Source organism: Cylas formicarius, unplaced genomic scaffold, assembly GCF_029955315.1.
Source record: "Cylas formicarius isolate icCylForm1 unplaced genomic scaffold, icCylForm1.1 PGA_scaffold_9__14_contigs__length_23061073, whole genome shotgun sequence".
Taxonomy (NCBI): Eukaryota; Metazoa; Arthropoda; class Insecta; order Coleoptera; family Brentidae; genus Cylas; species Cylas formicarius.
The window spans coordinates 12,964,834-12,985,453 of NW_026844365.1; the positions used below are offsets into that span (position 1 = coordinate 12,964,834).

The 20,620-nt window shown below is 32.4% G+C and overlaps 1 protein-coding gene across 1 annotated transcript in view; it reads right to left on the minus strand.

Annotated features, from left to right (window-relative positions):
* Positions 1 to 358: 358 nt before the first annotated feature.
* The window catches only part of LOC132707617 (discoidin domain-containing receptor 2-like), a 226,835-nt gene continuing 206,573 nt past the window's right edge, over positions 359 to 20,620 (minus strand). The window contains exons 15-17 of the mRNA XM_060679521.1: positions 13,057 to 13,198; positions 9,981 to 10,130; positions 359 to 3,174 (exon numbers count right to left, since the gene is read on the minus strand). Of these exons, the coding sequence (XP_060535504.1) occupies positions 3,022 to 3,174; positions 9,981 to 10,130; positions 13,057 to 13,198 (445 nt within the window). The 3' untranslated portion in view covers positions 359 to 3,021. The remainder of the gene's footprint in view (positions 3,175 to 9,980; positions 10,131 to 13,056; positions 13,199 to 20,620) is intronic.

Genomic DNA, 20,620 nt, shown 5'->3' on the forward strand with positions numbered 1-20,620 from the left:
CCAGCAGTACAGTCAAATTTAAACGAACAAGGAAAAAAAAATCGATTCAATTCAATTTAAGGGGGTTCTGGCTTCTAAGCTGCATTATCTGGATTTAAATTACTGTTAGGTTTTGAATGATAATCTTTTAATGAAAATAACTTTGTTAGTGTCAAACTGCTTTTTTTTGTCGTCACGTTTGAATTCTCATTTTTCCTAGAAAAAAAGGACTCCGCATATAAATCGAATAATAACTTACCTAACTGTAAATGTGGATGGCATTTAGAGGGACGTCCTCCTATTTTTTCAGTGTACAAACGCAGGAGTTTGGGATGAACAAAAACGCCAGGAATAAATTCTTTATTTATTTTTGGTCCAGTTTACCAGTGTGTCAACAAGATATTTCTGCAAATGTACAAATTTAACGGCCACTTTAAACGTCTATTTAAATCCAATCCGTATTAATTATGTACAGTAATAATTATCTAAATATCTACACGTAATCGTATAATGAGCTCATCAATATTATCAATTATTGTACAAATTCGAATTTTTCTTTGCATTAACGATCAGTCAGTATGGTTTATTTACAACATAGAAAAAACGGTTTCTGTTTGATTTTAGTTACTTGTTTGATGTAACGAAGCGACGAAAATATCCTACACCTTAGAAACTAGATTCCAGTTTTTAGGCCACTATGAAACAACTATAGGAAGTTATGTACAGGAACGCAAAACTCCCATTAACCCTATCCAAAATGGTATCGTACGAATTGAATTAAACAAATTCCAGTATGACGTTTGAGTCTCCCGATTTTCAAAAAGACACCAGGTTGAAAAAGGCACCGGGCATTTATAGGACCACTTTATGAGTTCTGAGTTCTTCTATGCATGCAATTTTGAAAAGCAAGAATTTAATAGTCTCTCTTGGTTATTAGCGAGAATAATGGACTTTAAGCTGCCAGAGCAGTAATTATAAATGTATGTGAAATTAACTATCACAACTATTGACCTGCAGAATACCAAACTATAACGTAAGTCAATAAATATTAAAAACCATTGAAAATGGACTCACAAAAATATAACATGTTGATGTAAACATGGAATTGTGATCTATTTGATACAATACAAGGCAACGAACATGTCCGATTATCCGCTTCTATGAACAAAATGTGTACCACACGGTCCAAGTTACTGCAGTCGTACACTGGAATAATTCTATTTTGTCAGTACCAGGCAGCTTCACAACACAGTCGACCTTGTTTGGATTCAGTTATGCAGTAGGTCGTTAATAATCAAACAACGATAGTGCCTTACAATGACAACAATAGTGGGCAACAAAACAAAAACGAATTCTTAAAATAAAACAGTACCAAAAAAAAATCCATTAAAAAAAAATTATAATCGACTGCAAAACAGGTTACCAGACAACATCCGACCTTATTACAGAGTACCATCTCATGTCCTTTCTAAAATTCTTTGTTAGTAACCACGTTTCTTTTTTCAGATCATGACCTGATTCAGGTCGGGCAGTTCTTCATCGAGAAGGTGTTTATTCGCACCGTAGTCAGCAGCGAACTGCGTAACTGAATCCAAACAGTGTGCATTGCGGCTTTCTGATATTCCTATGTACGCCGTGTGCCAAATAAAACGACGTACTATACGATCTGGAAACCCATATGACATAGGAAAAAAAGTTTCGTACAAAAGTTGCTCGGACTTTTCTGAAGATTTAGATACAGGGTGTACCAAATTGTCCCCTCCAACATCAACTTTGTTATTTTAATTCGAACACCCTGTATATATCGTCATTTTTGGAATCCGTGGTTAAAATAAAAAAAAGACTTTCTAAAGAAATTCCTATTCCAACTTTGCTTAGGTAGAAATTCAGGTAATGCAACGAAAATTTTACCACCTACTAAAGAGATGATGCACTACTCAATCAGTTTGACAGATGCGCCTTAGCTTATACAGGAAATTGGTGGTGCCGTTGTTGCGAATTCAATTAACAAAATCTCAAGATTTTCAAATATAACACCCTATATTTTTATTGTATAATATAATTCGATTCTAGGATTCAAAATAAGGTAAGTTTGTAATTTATCTTATATTTAAATTTTCCTTACTGATGAACTCAGTCTGTGGTAAAATTTTCGTTGCATAGCGTGTTCGATTTAAAATAACAAAGTTGATGTCGGACACTTTTGGGACACTCTGTATCAACAAAATTATGATATTTTAAATCTTTAGGGGAGTCCAAGAAAATTTTGTACGAAACTTTTTTTCGTATGTCCTGTGGGTTTATAGAACGTATAGTGGGTCGGTTTATTTGGTGCACGGTGTACCTACCTTCATTAGGACCGCTCGATAAAAACAAAGAAAAAAACCACATTCGTCGATATTAGGGTGACCAAAAAAAAAATGAATTTCACATGTTCATTGCCTTGCGCTCTATACCTTCACCGAGAATCACTGTCAGTATTGTTTGTTTTTGATTTTTATTACTTACTCATTGCTCAATCATTTTTTATGTAATTCAGTTTAATCGTTGAAACAATGTATAATTTTTTTTATGAATATGTTATTTTGCACTTTTTGCTTGTGTTATTTATTTCACACCTTCACTCGAAAAAAATTAAAACAGCGGTAGATTTGGTTAGAAATAGCCCCAAACGGCCTCGAGTAATGTTAAAACGCACCCAAAACTTCTAAATCGATGCTTTATCCATTTCCGTGAAATCGTGTCTCTCTATCTACCTTGCTCTCTCACACCACCGGGAAAATATCATTTTAATTATGCCGAAGACTCAACAAAATAATGAACGAGCACGTTTCTGGTGTACAACAGGAACGAACCAGATTAAAATCCCACCGGATTTCGCGGTCATTCAATATCCACACCCACACTTCCGCCATCATTAACGTCCTACGGCAAGTGTATTCACGAATTGTCGGATCTAATACTTTAATAGGCGAATAGCTGCAGTATATCGCGCAGCTCTTCAAGGTTATTGTCAACGTCTCGATCTCTATCGATCTGGTGTCAGTGAACGTCCGGTTTGTAGCCCAGATTTTTCCTCTGCAGAAATAGATGAATCTCGCGAAACGTTGGCCTATCCGACTCGTTTCTCTGCCAGCATTCGCACATCAAGTCGAAAATCTCTTTCGGACAGTTGAACGGCGAGCTCAAAAGGACCTGGAACAAAAAACATGATTTTCCAATATTAATATTAAGGAGTAATAAAGAGCTTAGCGTGGCCAATACTGCTATACGCGGTCGAAATAAGAGCTGAAAGCAAAATAAAAACATTGGGAGTACTCGTGGGTAAAACAAGGATGGATAGAATTAATAATCGATATATCAGAGATACAAAAGAGAAGTCGTCGTCAACCAAAAAAGAGGTGCATGGACGCTCCGGATTAAACAGGGCCTAGACTTATTAATAACAGGAGTAAAACAATTGGATCTTTTAGAAGAAAATTTATGTACAATATGTTCTGATGGCCCAATCCTCATTCTGAATATATATATATATATATATATATATATATATATATATATATATATATATATATATATATATATATATATATATATATATATATATATATATATATATATATATATATATATATATATATATATATATATATATATATATATATATATATATATATATATATATATATATATATATATATATATATATATATATATATATATATATATATATATATATATATATATATATATATATATATATATATATATATATATATGTATATATATATATATATATATATATATATATATATATATATATATATATATATATATATATATATATATATATATATATATATATATATATATATATATATATATATATATATATATATATATATATATATATATATATATATATATATATATATATATATATATATATATATATATATATATATATATATATATATATATATATATATATATATATATATATATATATATATATATATATGATGACACTATACTCCGGGATATCATCCGTTCGCTCGTTGAACTCCGACTGGAATCGTGCATCCGACTGGAATCCTGCAAATCCTGCATCCGACTGGAATCCTGCAGACGTTTCGCCAAAATCTCACTTGGCATCTTCAATGCTCGCGCTCAGAAAACACTTCGAACACTCTGAGCGCGAGCATTGAAGATGCCAAGTGAGATTTTGGCGAAACGTCTGCAGGATTCCAGTCGGATGCAGGATTTGCAGGATTCCAGTCGGATGCAGGATTCCAGTCGGAGTTCAACGAGCGGACGGATGATATCCCGGAGTATAGTGTCATCACATTTTTCCATCCGTGAATCAATACGTGAGAATATATATATATATATATATATATATATATATATATATATATATATATATATATATATATATATATATATATATATATATATATATATATATTCTCACGTATTGATTCACGGATGGAAAAATGTGATGACACTATATTCCGGGATATCATCCGTTCGCTCGTTGAACTCCGACTGGAATCCTGCATCCGACTGGAATCCTGCAAATCCTGCATCCGACTGGAATCCTGCAGACGTTTCGCCAAAATCTCACTTGGCATCTTCAATGCTCGCGCTCCGAAGTGTTTTCGGAGCGCGAGCATTGAAGATGCCAAGTGAGATTTTGGCGAAACGTCTGCAGGATTCCAGTCGGATGCAGGATTTGCAGGATTCCAGTCGGATGCAGGATTCCAGTCGGAGTTCAACGAGCGAACGGATGATATCCCGGAATATAGTGTCATCATATATATATATATATATATATATATATATATATATATATATATATATATATATATATATAATTTTCACGTATTGATTCACGGATGGAAAAATGTGATGACACTATATTCCGGGATATCATCCGTTCGCTTGTTGAACTCCGACTGGAATCCTGCATCCGACAGTAATCCTGCATCCGACTGGAATCCTGCAGACGTTATATATATATATATATATATATATATATATATATATATATATATATATATATATATATATATATATATATATATATATATATATATATATATATATATATATATATGTATATATATAACAGGGCCATTATGAAAAACAAATTTTCGCAAAACCAAATATACGTAGAGTTTAAATGTTGATGGATAAGTAGCCTAAGCTTATCAAGATCGTACTCATTTAGGTGTAAAAATATAGAAGGAAGACTCAAGTACCGCACTAATCACATCACATCACTAAATTGACCTCCTTTATCACAAAATACTTTAGGTACAGGGTGGCCAATATAACGTATCCCTATGTCTTATCTCACAATATACAGGACACGAAAAAATCTTAAATACAAAAGTCATTTGGTTTGAAACGAAGTTTTATTTTATTATATTTTTGCGTATACAGGGCACTCAGTGTTACCTGGGTAAATACAACCTCATTTTTTTAAATGGAAGATTCTGTATATTATTACATTTTTGAATTCTATTCAAGTTTCTAGGAAAATTTCATATATAATGTTCTATGCCTATGTCTAATGGTTTTTGACATATTAAAGTTTTTATCTCAAGTATGTCATTTGCAGGCCCTAAGAAAAATAGCAATTTTTCCTAAAAGGAAATCATTACTTTATAATTTGGATTTAATACAGGGTGTTCAAAAACTAAGATTAAAAGCTAAATTTTTCGAAAGATTGACAAATTAATATTCTTATTTGGCGATTTTGCTGCGGGTTTCAAGCTTTGTTATATTTGTTCTCTAAAATCAATCGTATTCCAAAGAAATGTATGAGGCTGGTAGTTACTATTTCAAAATTATCAATAATGTTTTGACCTAAATTTTATAAAATACACAATATTTTACGTTAAAAAAACTATATATAACATATCAAATTTCGTCAATTTTTTTTATTAACAACTAAATATAATAACAATTAAAGAACAACTAATTTGGATTTGCATTCGAACAATGGGTATTATAATAAATTTTCAACATATGTTCCATGAACCGCCAAACACGTCGTATATATAGTTTCCAATTTATTTATAGCATTTACCATGTTAGATCCGCTGATCAATTATTTCCTGCCTTATTTTTCCTTTTAAATTCTCCCTATTTTCAGTCCGATTATGAAACTTTACTTTTAAGGTTTACCCATAGATTATAGAAGCTTACCTTTATTTTTTTTATTTATTTTCTTCTTTTTTAATTTAGTATTAAATCTTACTTTTTGAACACCCTGTATTATCAGTTATCAAAATATTGTAGAAATTCTATTAAAGTAGGTATTAAACCCAAATTAAAAAACAAAGATTTCAGTTTAGCTAAATCGGTCGCGCTGACCGTGTCGTTCAAAAAGTGCCGTTGAACGCATCAGGCCCTTCTGGAAAGGAAGGCCACAAATAGCGATACGGTCAGTTAAGTAGAGTAATTTTGATCCTTTCACTTTCGAGACATCTTGCTGTGCCAATTGCGACCAAAGACCGTTTCCGCGCGGACAAAACAATTTCCGTTTAGGAAAAATTGATATTTTTCTTAGGGCCTGCAAATGACATATTTGAGATAAAAACTTAAATATGTCAAAAACCCTTAGATATAAGCATAGAACATTATAAATTTTCCTAGAAACTTAACAGTAACAAATGAGCATCCTGTATAAGCAAAAATATAATAAAATAAAATTGCGTTTCAAACCGGTTATGTTTTGTATTTAAAATTTGTCCGTACACCCTGTATATTCTGAGATAAGGTATATGATTAAGTTATATTGCCCACCATGTATATGCATATGGCAACGAACAAAATGTGACAAGGACTGGAAGTGAAAGAGATGGATTTTCTTAGACGAAGTTGTGTTGTATCAAAACAAAGCAATAAAGCGAACAATGAATGTACAAACAAAGGATACCAGAAGAAACTAAGAGATGGAGCATAAACGTTGGTCAAAAAAGATTCTAAATTGCTACTATACAAGATCAGTGGGAAGACCTCCAGGGAAATGTATAAAATAAGTTCACAAGGATAGAGAGAGATGAACAAGATTGGATGGATCGTGAGACCTAGGAAAATAATACGAGCTGTGACAAACTAACTCATATCTCGTTGCTTTTAATAAACCACTTTCGAATTGAAATATACTTTAATTAAATTTGTGCTATCTTGAATAGGGAAAAAATTTCCTAGTACCGATAGCAATTAAGCAAACTAATGGAGGCCATGTTATATCGCTTAGAAAAGCGAAGATTATTAGGGTTTCTCGTTCATGAATTGAAAGTAATAGCAAGTGAGAGCGATGAGCAACTAAAGTCAAAAATTAAAACTCCACAGAAACTCCCAAAACTTCAGGTGTCACAGAAATTAGAGGAGAGCTGTTGCGTGTTCATTTGTCACTCTTTGGCCCTTTGAATGTTGGTCAATTTAAAGTGACGATTATTAGTATTTGTGGATTCACTACCTCAAATTTTGATAAATCGAGACTTGGCCAGATCGGAAGTTTTCTTTTTTCTTTGGTGTTAATGTGGAACAATATTTTTGCTTAAAGGACTGCAATATCAAATTTAGAACATGTCATTTACGTTTGTTTAACATGCCTATTGTAGGTACACCGTGTGCCAAATAAAACGACCCACTATACGATCTGGAATACCCATAGGTCTCTCCTGAAGTTTTAAAATATTGTAATTTTGTTGAAACAGCGTGTCCCAAAAGTGTTAGCCCAAAAATCAACTTTGTTATTTCAAATAGAACACCCTATATATGTCGACATTTTTGGAATCCGTGGTTAAAATAAAGGTCACTTTCTTGAGAAAATCCTATTCTAATTTTACATAGTTTGGGCAGAAATTGAAGTTGTGTGTTTTTTTTTCATATTTTGATTGCCCCATATAAAATTGTGATGCAAGTATTGCAACAAAAATTTAACCACAGACTAAGGTTTTGAAAGTAAAGTTTGACAGATGCGCTACAGCTTATACAGGGTGTCCCAAATAGGTGGTGTCGTTTTGGCGAACTCAATTAACAAACTCTCAAGATGTTCGAATGAAACACACTATATTCTTATTTAGATATCAATTCTAGGAAAAAAATAAGGCGAGTTTGTAATTTATCTTATATTTAAATTCTATTTACTTTTTGAGATATTCGAGGTTTAACACCCGTATAAAATCTTGTTGAATTTAAAGGTGCCCACATATCAAAGATATGATACTACCTCTTTAGAAGATATAATGCTCCAGACATACGAATAAAACCTATTGCTAACAATATAGGGTTTCCATTAATACGCGGAAATCTTGAAAAAAACCTAGTCTAAACTACACACGTTAACAGATTAGTAAAACTTCTGAATTCATATTTAAAGAAATATTTAACAGTTAATTATCTAGCTTCATTGAAAATACCTGATAACAAAAATAAATAATTAGAGTTTATAGGCCAGCTAAACAAGGTAACAAATTTAAATAAATAAGTCTATAAAACATAAAGTTAAGTAAAAAGAATTCGTTAATTCGTTCCATAAAGTTTAGTTAAAAATGTTCCTCTTAAAATCTGGCATCAGCTGGCATCAAAACAACAAAGAAATATCAAAATATTTAAAAATATAGTTGGCTATGACATCACAATCTTTTCTTTACGCATTAGGTATAAACAAACATTGACGTTTCCGGGTTTTTTTGTTGTATTTCATATTTCTCTTTAAAAAGTTCATAGTTGTCAAGTTTTTTGTTAGTATATATTTTATTTGCATTTTAAATAAGTTAAACTTTAATAGTGCAGCCTTAACATTAATAAAGTTTCCGGGAGCTAAAATATCAACAAAAAAATATTTAAGAGAATTATTCAGTACCTGTTAAATCACAGTGTTCTAAAAGATAGAAAAAGGGAGAAACCGAGCACCTTTTTATAAGAAGAAACTGAACTGAACGTAATATTATACTTCAATTAATTTTCCGAAAATACTTTGCGAGATGTAAGCAGGGACCTTGACTTAACTATTTCAGGTGTATGACGTATTTTAAATTCCAACCAAATAAAGAGTTATAAATTTCTACCAATTCAATTTTTGTTTCACCATGATTTTGATGGCAGACGAAGCTTCTGCATGGTTATGATGGACGAGCATTTTGAGAGGGACATTTTTAACAAAACATTATGGACCAACGAGGCGATTTTTAACCACTACTATTCAACAGAGAATAAGTTTTTAAGAATTTTAGAAATGAGGTTAAATTTTCGTTGCAATACCTGGATAAGTAGCGTCATAACACAATTCTATATGGGGCAATCAAAATATGAAAAAAAAAAAACACATAACTTCAGTTTCTTCCTAAACTGTGCAAAATTTGAATAGGAATTTTTATTTTAACCAAGGATTCCAAAAATGTCGAAATATACAGTGCGTTCCATTTAAAATAATAAAGTTGAGGTCAGGGGACACATTTGGAACACCCCGTATTAACAAAATTGCAATGTTTTAAACTTACAGTAACCTATTTTCTCCGGAGCGTACTTACACTTCACTTATTATACCCAAGAATGCTATAACCTCTCAGCTGCAATTGCAGCTCATTGACTTTCGCGTACTTCCAGTTACATAATCATCAAAGCTCATTTTCCTAAAAACACCAATCTTTATTGCAAAGTCGATTTTAAATCGACTCAACTCAATCCGATAGCCATACGCCAGCGGTTAGTAACAATAACGACAATAAGGTAACACCGTGAAGCTTCGGAGATTATATTCACTGGGCTAGAAGAAGATGAAAATTAATAAGTCGGGACACCGAAGAGAACATAATAAGCTTTAGAGATGACGTGAAAAGAGCAAACAAACTTGTTTATTACTTTATAACGTTTTTACGTATAAGCGGATAAACATTAAGAAGATTGGGCCGGGATAGAGGGGAAACTTAATGAATAAATCGCAAAGCGTTAGGAAAACTGCGGTAGCGTAGACTTACGTGTTTGCCGTTGTTCTGATAGAAATTGCTCAGGTTCTCGATCACTTTTTCGTCGCTAAAGTCCTCGAACGGTTGTTCCCTCGCGAAGGTCAGTATCTCCCAGAGTAAAACGCCGAACGACCATGCGTCACTTTTGCTGGAATATTTTCCCTAGCGAAAGTACACAAGTCGTGAGATGTAAGTCATGGGAAAAAATTCAACCTCCCTTTTTGGAAAAATTCCCCAGACCCTCGAAATATCCCGACATTGCCAATAGTTTCCCAAATTTTCCAGCTTCTTTTCAATGAGATTGTGACGTCACAGGATAATTTATGCTAATCAAAATTAACATAATAAACTAAAACTAGATAAAAAAAAGGTTTGCTCGATTTTGTGAAATTTTTATTTTTAATTGTACATTGCTTTTGGGATCTGGTAATGAAACCACCAGTGTCATATAATTACACAATAAATTAAGTGGAGAAAACAACCAACAACTGGTTCTTTTTAAGAAACATTTTTGCTAGTATTCCAATATATCAGCAATAGTTGGAACCCACTTTAATCAGTGTTCTTATTTTTAAATTAATTCCATTAATTAACTCAAAAATTTTTGCAATGTATCACATTACTTATGATGCATATATAAAAAAACGGAAGTAATTCCTATCAGAATGGCGTTTTTATAGGTTATTTTTAGCAGAGTGTAATCCTGACTCACAAATGAAAAATCCCCCATTAACCATTTTCTTAGAAATAATTGGCCTTTAAAACATATATTTTGATCCTTGCCATATCCTCTTAGAAAATATTCCTTTAACAATTCTATGTATGTATTTTGATGCTATTCTCTCAGACGGTTCAAAACTTAGCACGTAAAGTGTATGTGTGTTCTATTAAATGGAGAAAAAATTAAGTTCCGCAGACACCACACTTCAGTTGACCGTGCTTTATTAACGCATTCTCAGCTACTATTTCTTCGAAGTTTACAGAACAATGTTCCAATTGTTTTAAGCTCAATTCCAAAACTCTAGAGTTAGAAAGTGTAGAAGTGGGAAGTGTGAAGACAGTTTGAGACTGAAACATATTTCTTAAATTTAGTTTTAATAAAATTTTCAAAAGTCAGCCCCTCTATAATCAAAAAATTGAAGAACAATTTATTTGCATTTAAACTTGTCCATAATTTTCAAAACCAAAAGAAAATATTGTAAAGGATAAAACAAAAGTTATTATATCATTATATATACTATGATCAGGAGGGCACCAAACTCTCTTACTTTAAAATTACTTTTGGGAGCTGGTAATAAAAATATATGAATGAAATATGCGAAAAATCCACCTACATTAGATAATAAAAATAAGTACAAATTTGAAGTATACGTCTTTTTAACAGAAGTGATAAAATATCTAAACACCAGTTTCATTTACTGACACAATAAATTAAGTGGAGAAAACAACCAACAACTGGTACTTTGTAAGAAACATTATATCTACTATTGGAATATATCAGCAATAGTTAAAACCTACTTTTATCAGTGTTCTTATCTACCAGAATTTTTTAATTAATCCATTAACAAATTTGTTTAAATTGACTGTCAACTGATGGTTCAAAATCAACCACTCAACAATTTTTATATCTAACTTGAAAGATAGGATGTTGCAATGTATCACATTACTTATGATGCAAAGATAAACAAACTCAAGTAATTCCTATCAGAATGGCGTTTTTATAGGTTATTTTTAGTAGAGCGTAATCCTGACTCACAAATAAAAAATCTCCCATTACCCATTTTACTAGAAATAATTGGCGTTTAAAACATATATTTCGATCCTACCTTGCCATATCCTCTTAAAAAATATAGAACGATTTTTCTTTAAACAAATCATTTAGCATTTTCCCGTGCTTTTTCTAGCTCCATCCAAATTGCCTGAAGATTGCCGATATTCCCCCTGAACCCCTGTGCACCAAAATATTCCAATAATTTACTCATTTATCAAGGGATTGAAGGCGTTGGTGTATTTTGATTCTACTCACTCAGTCGGTTCAAAACTTAGCGTATAAAGTGCGTGTTTGTTATTCATATGACTGAGCTTTATTAGCGCATTCTCAGGTACTCTTTCTTCGAAGTTTACAGAATAATGTCCCAGTTGTTTTAAGCTCAATTCCAAAACTCTAGATGTAAAAAGTAGTAGACCGAAGACCGTTTGAGAGTGAAGAGAGTTTGTGACATATGTCTTAAATTTTAATAAAATTTTCAAACGTCAGCCCCTCTATATTCAAAAAATTCAAGAACTATTTATTTGCATCTTAACTTGACTATAAAGGATAAAACAAAATTTATTATATCATTATATTTTATATATATATATATATATATATATATATATATATATATATATATATATATATATATATATATATATATATATATATATATATAGTGGCACCAAACTCTCTGGAGAACATAATATACCACCAATTTTCTTATCAAAATTAGGTTTTAATTATTTTTGTAGGTTAGACTTTGAAGGTGGCTATTTTCTTTTTGCGATTAGTTTTAACATTAGACAGTTAAAAATGAATAATGCTGGAGAGACTTTATAATCTCATGTCCATAGCTGACGATAAGAAAAATACCAAGGTTCAAAAACCTTTATTCTTTCGCAATGGAAATATTCGGACAGAGCGTGATGAATTACATACAAAAGATCTATAGAAACCAATTTCTTAGCAATAGGAGGAACTTTTTTTTTATAAACTGATTTGTTTCTTTCGTGTAAGTTTAGTGAAGATCAAAATAAACCCTCAGAACCCTTACACTCTTCTGAAAAAAATTCTTTTTGTGCAGTCTCACTGAAAAGCTTTAAGTCGTTCATTGGGGTTAAAAGTTGATTTTTGTGCCACTCCCAGAAATTTAAAAAAAAAAAGAAAAGATAAAATGTTGGTCGGATTAACGATTCGAAAAATCGGGGTAAAAAACTAGCCGAGCCGATATCAATCGGTTATAAACACATGAAAAACGAAAAGGAATTAGGGTCGGCAATATGCCGGGGCCAGACAAAAAAACGGTAGGAATCATCGAGTCTTGATACTTACTAAAAGCGCAGTTTCCCAAGCCATCCATCTGACCGGAATCGGTCTGGATCCGACTATCTGGCAGTAATCCGCCTCGTACATTTGTCGATACGATCCGAGATCGGATATTTTGATTTCGTACCTTTTGCCGACCAAACAGTTCCTGAAATACGTGAATTATTCAGATTTGATGGCGGTTTGATGTCGGCGAAGACGCGATAAATTCGGGATTCTTCCTTTATTTACTGAGGAAATTGCACGATTGCTACATTAACGTCCCGCTTTTTAGTCTGTATTGATACCGAAAATACGTCGTAGTAAAATTCTTGTTATTCTTTTTTTTTCTATGAACACTAATGACCATAACAAACAAAGAAACAGAAGTGGTTGCAAATAAATTTGACTGCAAGTTAATACAAATTAAAACTCTAATTACATTATCATTTTAAGATGATAGGGTTCATGGGCAGCCTAGTATATCATAGTACATTAACCATCAAGTGTAAACCAGGGGCTTGAGAAAGCTATAAGTCAAAAGCTAGAACGTGATAATACCAAACAAAGATCGCTTGCTCAGGTAAAATTTGTACATAGTTCTACTCTATGAGTCCTGGACGCTGACCAAATCATGAATTACGAACAACGAAGTCTTAATAAGAATGAAGAATGAACGAGACGCGCGTCGCAAAGTTGAATATCTGGCTCCAATGAGAATAGAAATGTCGTGGCAAAATGATTGTGAAGTAGTATGCAACTATTTCCAACAGCCAATAAAGTCAAGATAGATCTACGTCGAATTTATTATGTAATATTTTCTTCTTTCACTGGAATAATATTATCTTTAAATTATCAAAAAAATCGTCTGTTAGATGTAGGGTGCCAAATGTGTTTCTTCATTAACCTTAGGAGTCTGAAAACAACAACAATAAATGCGGAATATTGATTTTTCCTCTTCTTCCTCTTACATTTGAACTGGTTCCTGTGTTTTCATCAAGGATTTGTCAGGAGTATTTGGGAAGCTGAGAACCAGCTTTCGTATTATCTTATAGGTCGTCCAAGAGATCGGATTGTGTCTGGTTTCTTTCGATTTACAATTTTTGCTTATCGACATGGCCGCTCCATTCTCTTCTGTGACTCCTTGCCCATCTTACTATGACCAACATTTCTCTTCCCATCGAATGAAGTATGTTTGTATGATTCTCAGGGTTCCCATTTCCGTCGTTCTTAAGTGCCGCTTAGTGGTTGTGTTCTCAGCTCTAGTTTCTATTGCGTATGTCATGACCGGTCTTTCAGAAGTTTTATATTTTCTAACTTTTACTTCTCGTACCCATATATTTATTTCGCCCAATTAAGTCTCCGAGGTATTTTGATATTAATGCTGCCTTTGTTATTTATGATTTTACTTCATTCTTTAGGTTTTTATCACTTATTATGTTTGTGCCGAGATATTTGTAGGACATCACTGGATCTTATATCGCGAATTTGCATCTTCGCGGTTCTTCAGATATTGTAAGAGATCTTGTTTTTTGTGAATATTTGTATATTGAACGTTTTCGCAATTTGTTGAAATTATGAGAATTATGACATGAAGTAAAAGTTTCGCTATGAGGTCTTCGGACATGTGTTCCAGAGTACGATTTTTTTGTATCACTACATCGATATATCGAAGCATAATGGTATTCCTTACAAGAAAAAAATTATAGACACAAGAGAAAGGCAATTTTTCCATACTTTGCACTGCGCTACTGTTACTAAAGAAATCTAATCTGCTGATTTATCTAAGTGTTAAGATTGATACAATGAGACCATTTGAAAAACAAATTCTTTGTTTAATTTTTGCACATTTCATATATTGCCTCGTTTTCTTACAATTAATTTCGGTATGAAACAATTTCAAGTGTCACTTTTAGATCATTCATGCTTTTTTTTAACCCTTAACTGGTATACTGCGATCAAGGCTGACCGCAAGCGCAATAAACATAAAAAAATCCCTTTGGTAACATCATCAATCGACGTCGCTTAGTCGGTGCCTAACGAGCAAATCTATAGGGTGCACAGTTGTGGTAATACGTCGAGTTGGGGTCAACACTGACCCCAATGTACCGGTTACGTTTGTATTTCTGATCTAATATGATGCACACATTTTTAACTGATAAAGAGCTTTAAACCATTCTTATGATAGTGATCTAAAAGAAAGGTTAACAGTATCTGGAGATTTCGAACACTCAGAAAGCGAACACACAGACCACGACACTAAATCCGAACAATAATTGTCAGATGGAGATAATAATCAAGATGACTCGAATAGTTCCTGGTGAGGAATCCAATGAGAAAAACTCCTCATCTGCGTGACCGTCGAACTCCCGCACAGAAAGGACCAACAAGACTAACTAACCCGACTAGTCCCCTTGAGGTTTGGCAACTCTTATTCACAGACGATATTGTAGAAGTCATTTTGGAGTATACTAACGCAAAGATTATAGAATTGAGTGCCAAATATCACAGTAAAAATGTTACGTACGTTAATCATTTAAGTATATCTGAACTCAAGGCATTTATGGGTTTGAATAGATTAGCCGGTGTTTTTAAATGTGGGAGAGAAGACGCAGAGTCTGTCTGGGTCGCGGATGAAACGGATAGAGACATCTTGCGAGCTACCTTGACTCTAAAGCGTTTTTTGTTTTATTATACGCGATTCGATTTGACAATGCTGATACCAGAGCAGACCGAATTACGTCTGGTGACTCTGCAGCTGCAGTTTCTGAAGTTTTTACAATTTTTATGAAAAATTGCAGTACCAACTACACATGTTCAGAATTTGCAACCGATAACGAAATGCTGGTGTCGTTAAGGGGAAAATGCAAAAAGGGTGAACCTGCAAAATATGTTCAACGCAATATTTGGTTTTACTGGAAAGGGAACACTAGTTTCCTTTGTTAAAAAACCAAACAGGAGTGTAATACTGCTCTATTCAATGCGCCATAGTGATGACGTCAATAGGGGATCCAATAAACCATAAATTTTGTAACTCTACAAAACCATTTGTGGACATTTTGGATACAAGAACATGTACAGGAACGGATCTCACGAAAGATCCTTAGGGAATAAAAAACATAATAAGAAAAGTACACGGAATAGCAGAACCAAGTCAACCAGACGCCACTGATTTGCAACTTCTTCCTCAAAAACGAATGAGATGCTCTTTATGTCCACGATCAAAAGAGAGAAAATCTTCAATGACGTGTTCAAAATGTGGAAAACCCGTTTGCAAGCAACATTCTGAACAGAGATTTGTCTGTAACGCATGCACTACAGCATTGGAAATATAAAAGAGAACGTCACTGTAATTTTTTTAACATTCTAATAACGTTTTTTGTTTATTTAGCTAGTCTGATGAAGATTAAAGAACCGATATTACATCGATTTGAAGCAATGAAAATATTAGTTTGGGTTTTAGTTTTAGAAGCCTGTAAATATTTTGTTTATTTTCTTGTATTTTAATATTTTTTATTTTTTTACTAAATAATTGCTTTCTAATTTTGCACTTTATTATAACAGTTTTCTCAATACTATGTTACCTTATTTCTTAAAAAAATATATTATATATTATATTTTTCCTGCATAGTAATATTGTTATTGGTAAAATTGAAAAATACGGAAAATAAATGCAGCAAAACCAAATACAGTCAAAACCATAAACCATGATTAATACACCCTCCGCCCGCCGTCATCAATCATCATCATCAGCAAAATCTACCGAACTTAAAACGTAATTCAATAATTCTGAAACACTCAGTAATTGATATCGATTTTGGTCACTGGAAAATAATTTGGACTGTATATGTGTCGGTTAGACAATTTTGGTTGTGGTATGATAATTACAGTAAATAATTAATGCACTTATGTAGTTAAATTCAGAGATTTTTCTTCAAAGAAATTTAAAAAATAAGTAATTACTTTTCCGTAATTCAAAAATTCAAAGTAACCACCTCCCGCCGAAGAGTTGAAATAAAAAAGTGACACATAGTGCAAAACAATTTCACAGACATTTCCATATAACATAAACGGGTATAACGAACAGTTTATTTTTATCGCTTCAAACAAATTATCCGATCGGCACAATAGCATAGAAAAAAAAAACTTTTTGAAACAAATTCATTACGCCTGTCATTTGCAGGTCGAACGAAATATGCAAAATAAACTGTGCATTGTGCGAAACACGACGTGAATTTTAAAAGCGTCGACTTGTCATTTTTATTCAATTCACCGACTGTACCATTGATATATTCATAAAAATGCCTTTTATTAGTATTTTCCCCAGTTTGGTCGGTAAATGTGTTAGCGAGTCGAGAGAAATGCGAAAGCTCACTTAAAAAAAAAAATACAATAAGCAATATTGGTTTGCTATTGGCGATCCATCCATTCCAAGTTGCATATTTTTGCTACTCATAATTTTTATATATCACATTTCTGTTGCTCCTTGATGTACGATTGTCAACTACGTTTTGATTTTTTATTTCTCTTGAACATTGAGCTCGTGTAGTAGGTTCATCTCCGTCTAATTATTGTTACCTCAGCCTTTCGCTTTTTCCTGTGGCGTTTAAAACACCGAACTAAAACAACTCAGATTAAATAATAACTTCAAACACTATAAAACGCACATTCAAATATTTTTTTTAGTCCACATTAAACTTAACTTACTTGCAGATAATAAATATAATTTGTCTTCTATTTCTTTGTTAAATCTCACAAAAGGTAATGGCATTTTAACTTATGATTTATAATAGTTATTCTTTTAGTTGAAGGTTAATTAAATTTTAAAAATTAAAATTTTCTTCCAACAGGCTTTAAAATTGACATATTTTTCAAAGTTAATGGGCATCGTAACTGTTCCTTTTAATTACTCAGGACCCAATATAAAATAGAGATAATATAATTGTATGTTTTCTTTTTTATCAAGGAACTTAAACCAGTTTTTTTAGTTCCTTCTCTTTTTATTCGTAAGATTTTTTTAGTTTAAGGCAGGTTGCTCTTGTTTGCTTTATTCTACACATTTACACATTTACGTTTATTAAACACTCGCTCCGCTCGTGTCAAATAAACTCGTGAGTCAAATGCCGTTTACCGCACTTGTTGCATAATATACTATAATTACACACCGATCTAGCGTGCGGGAAGCATCACTTTACCACGTCAGTTTCGTTTCCCACGGGCGATTTCGAATATTGGTGTGATTTGGTTTTGTTTAAACTTTTGTTTATTTCCCGAATAGACAAAAAATTATTTCAATCAAAATGTAACTTTATATTTTGTTGGATTTGATGAGACATTGAATTTTGATTTTAAATGGATATTTTGGATTATCGATGACCAGGACGCATACTAATTGTACGTTTCGGAATGGTAAACTTTGAAGTCGTTTCTTGAAATAACTAAAAAGTCCACATGAATCTTTTCCAAAGAAAACTAGGCTACATTACTAAAGTAACTTTGAGACCTCATCCCGTATACTTATTCTAAGAGTGGCACTGAATCCTATGCCAAAAATTTATATAAAAAGCGGTTATTATTTTTTCTACAATAAGTAAAATTCTGTAAACCTAAAAAAATCATATAGGTATGCAATAGCAATTTATATAGAAGAGTCTGGCAGAAAGATCTCCATCAGGGTTCACGAACATCTTAGTTTGGTAAAAAGTACAAGGACACTGAGGTGACAGAGATCAAACTTTGACTTTCCACCGAATAAAAATGTCATTGTTTTATACAAGTGCCCAAAAAGTGAAAAACTTCTGGAGAAATTAGAAATCACCAAAGCCAAAAAGATTGCGACAATGGCGTTTACAATTTTGAGCCGACACTAATTTTTAATAATACAAAACTGCATATGTGGGTGTAACCCTGTTAGGTGTTTTTATATTTTTTATAATTTTTGTTTCTCAATGCTAACATTTCTCATTTCATTTTTTACATCTCGGTAACATCATACATATTCAGTCGCATTTCAATTTGTGTTCATGGGCGTTGAAGTTGACGTCTTAGTCTGTGCGTATTCTTAAATTATATGCTATTTTATTATTAAAAAAAAATACATTTACAAATTACAAATCATTATTTTTTAGTCAGCGAGTTCGATGACATTCCTTGAAGTTGCCATTTTATAAACAATATTATAAATACTGCCAACAACATGGTGTCACAGCAAATATTAGTATTAATATTATTAATAATATTAATTAACATTAATAATATTGTATATTATAACCCCATTTGCAATCTATGTCATGTTATTATGTTTGGATACCCTGCTTCAGAAAAGTGTTCAGTAACAAGATGTGCAATAAAATTATTTTTGATCCCTATAATTGTTTGTTGCTTTGTTTCATTTTTCACTCCTTACCAGCTTACTTCATATATTGCCCCTAATTATTACTTTATGAAGGAGTAAAAGGTATATAAACGGAGATTATACTGTAACCAGATATATAGTCCTTTAGAATCGATCCAATGATTAACTTTGCCTATTGTTTATTACTCCCCTGCCGAGCAGCCCTTATCCGTGACCATTCCAGGGCCGTCCTAGGAATTTATCTACCTACGCTAACAAGCGGGATATAAGTATGGTTTCAATCTTTTTCGCCTAGCAATTCTTGAAACATGTGCACATAAACATTATCATTATATTTCTATATAGTATCAAGTATACAAAATATTAAATATAATAATAATAAGAATTTATCACCCAATAAAAAATTCGTCACTGTCGCTACTGTCGTCACCTAGTTCAATGATCAACTCAGCCACTAATATTTTCTTCCTTTATTACTCGTTTTTCACAGTTAGATCCGCTTTGAACTGATATTTTAGCTACCTCTTGCCGAATTACATTTGTGGTACTATCACTAAATTTTGATGCAGTGTTATTTCTTTTTGTATGCTCTGTCAACACAGACCAAATCATTTCAATCGGGTTAAATACAATGATACGTGGGTAATCTCAAGATTTCTTGTCCGTTTTGTTGTGCCATCGAATCGATTTTGTAGTCTTTATTAAAATGTTTTATTTATAATAATTTCAGAAGTTGTTTTTTCGTGTAGAGTCATGTAGGGCAAGTGTGCGCAGGCTTATTATTTATAAAACCGTTGACAGTAGAGTAGGGGAATCAACTGCCTTCAGTAGTCACTACGACGTTGGACAAAAGACTAGAGTCTTGTCTGGCAAAGTTACGTAGTTTTAGTAATATTGGTAAGTAAAAATTTTGGTTATTATTCTTACGATTTTTTATAATTTAGAATTCAAATACTTTTATATTTATGTAGCGGTAATTAGTATTAATTATTATCCAATTATGCTCGTTTATATATCTAATTTTATCAGCTATACATCAAAACTTGGTAGAATGACGCAAAAATGTGTAATTTTAAACTAAATCTGTAGAGGCGATTAGGGTTAAGTGTACGCATGCGGTTGTGGGGTAAGAGTACGCATATTTTAATGTGTACCTTTACCCCGAGTTCTTTGTGTATTGACACTCGTTGTTATTTGTTTCAGGTTATACTTATATATTTCTTTAAAAAAAACTAC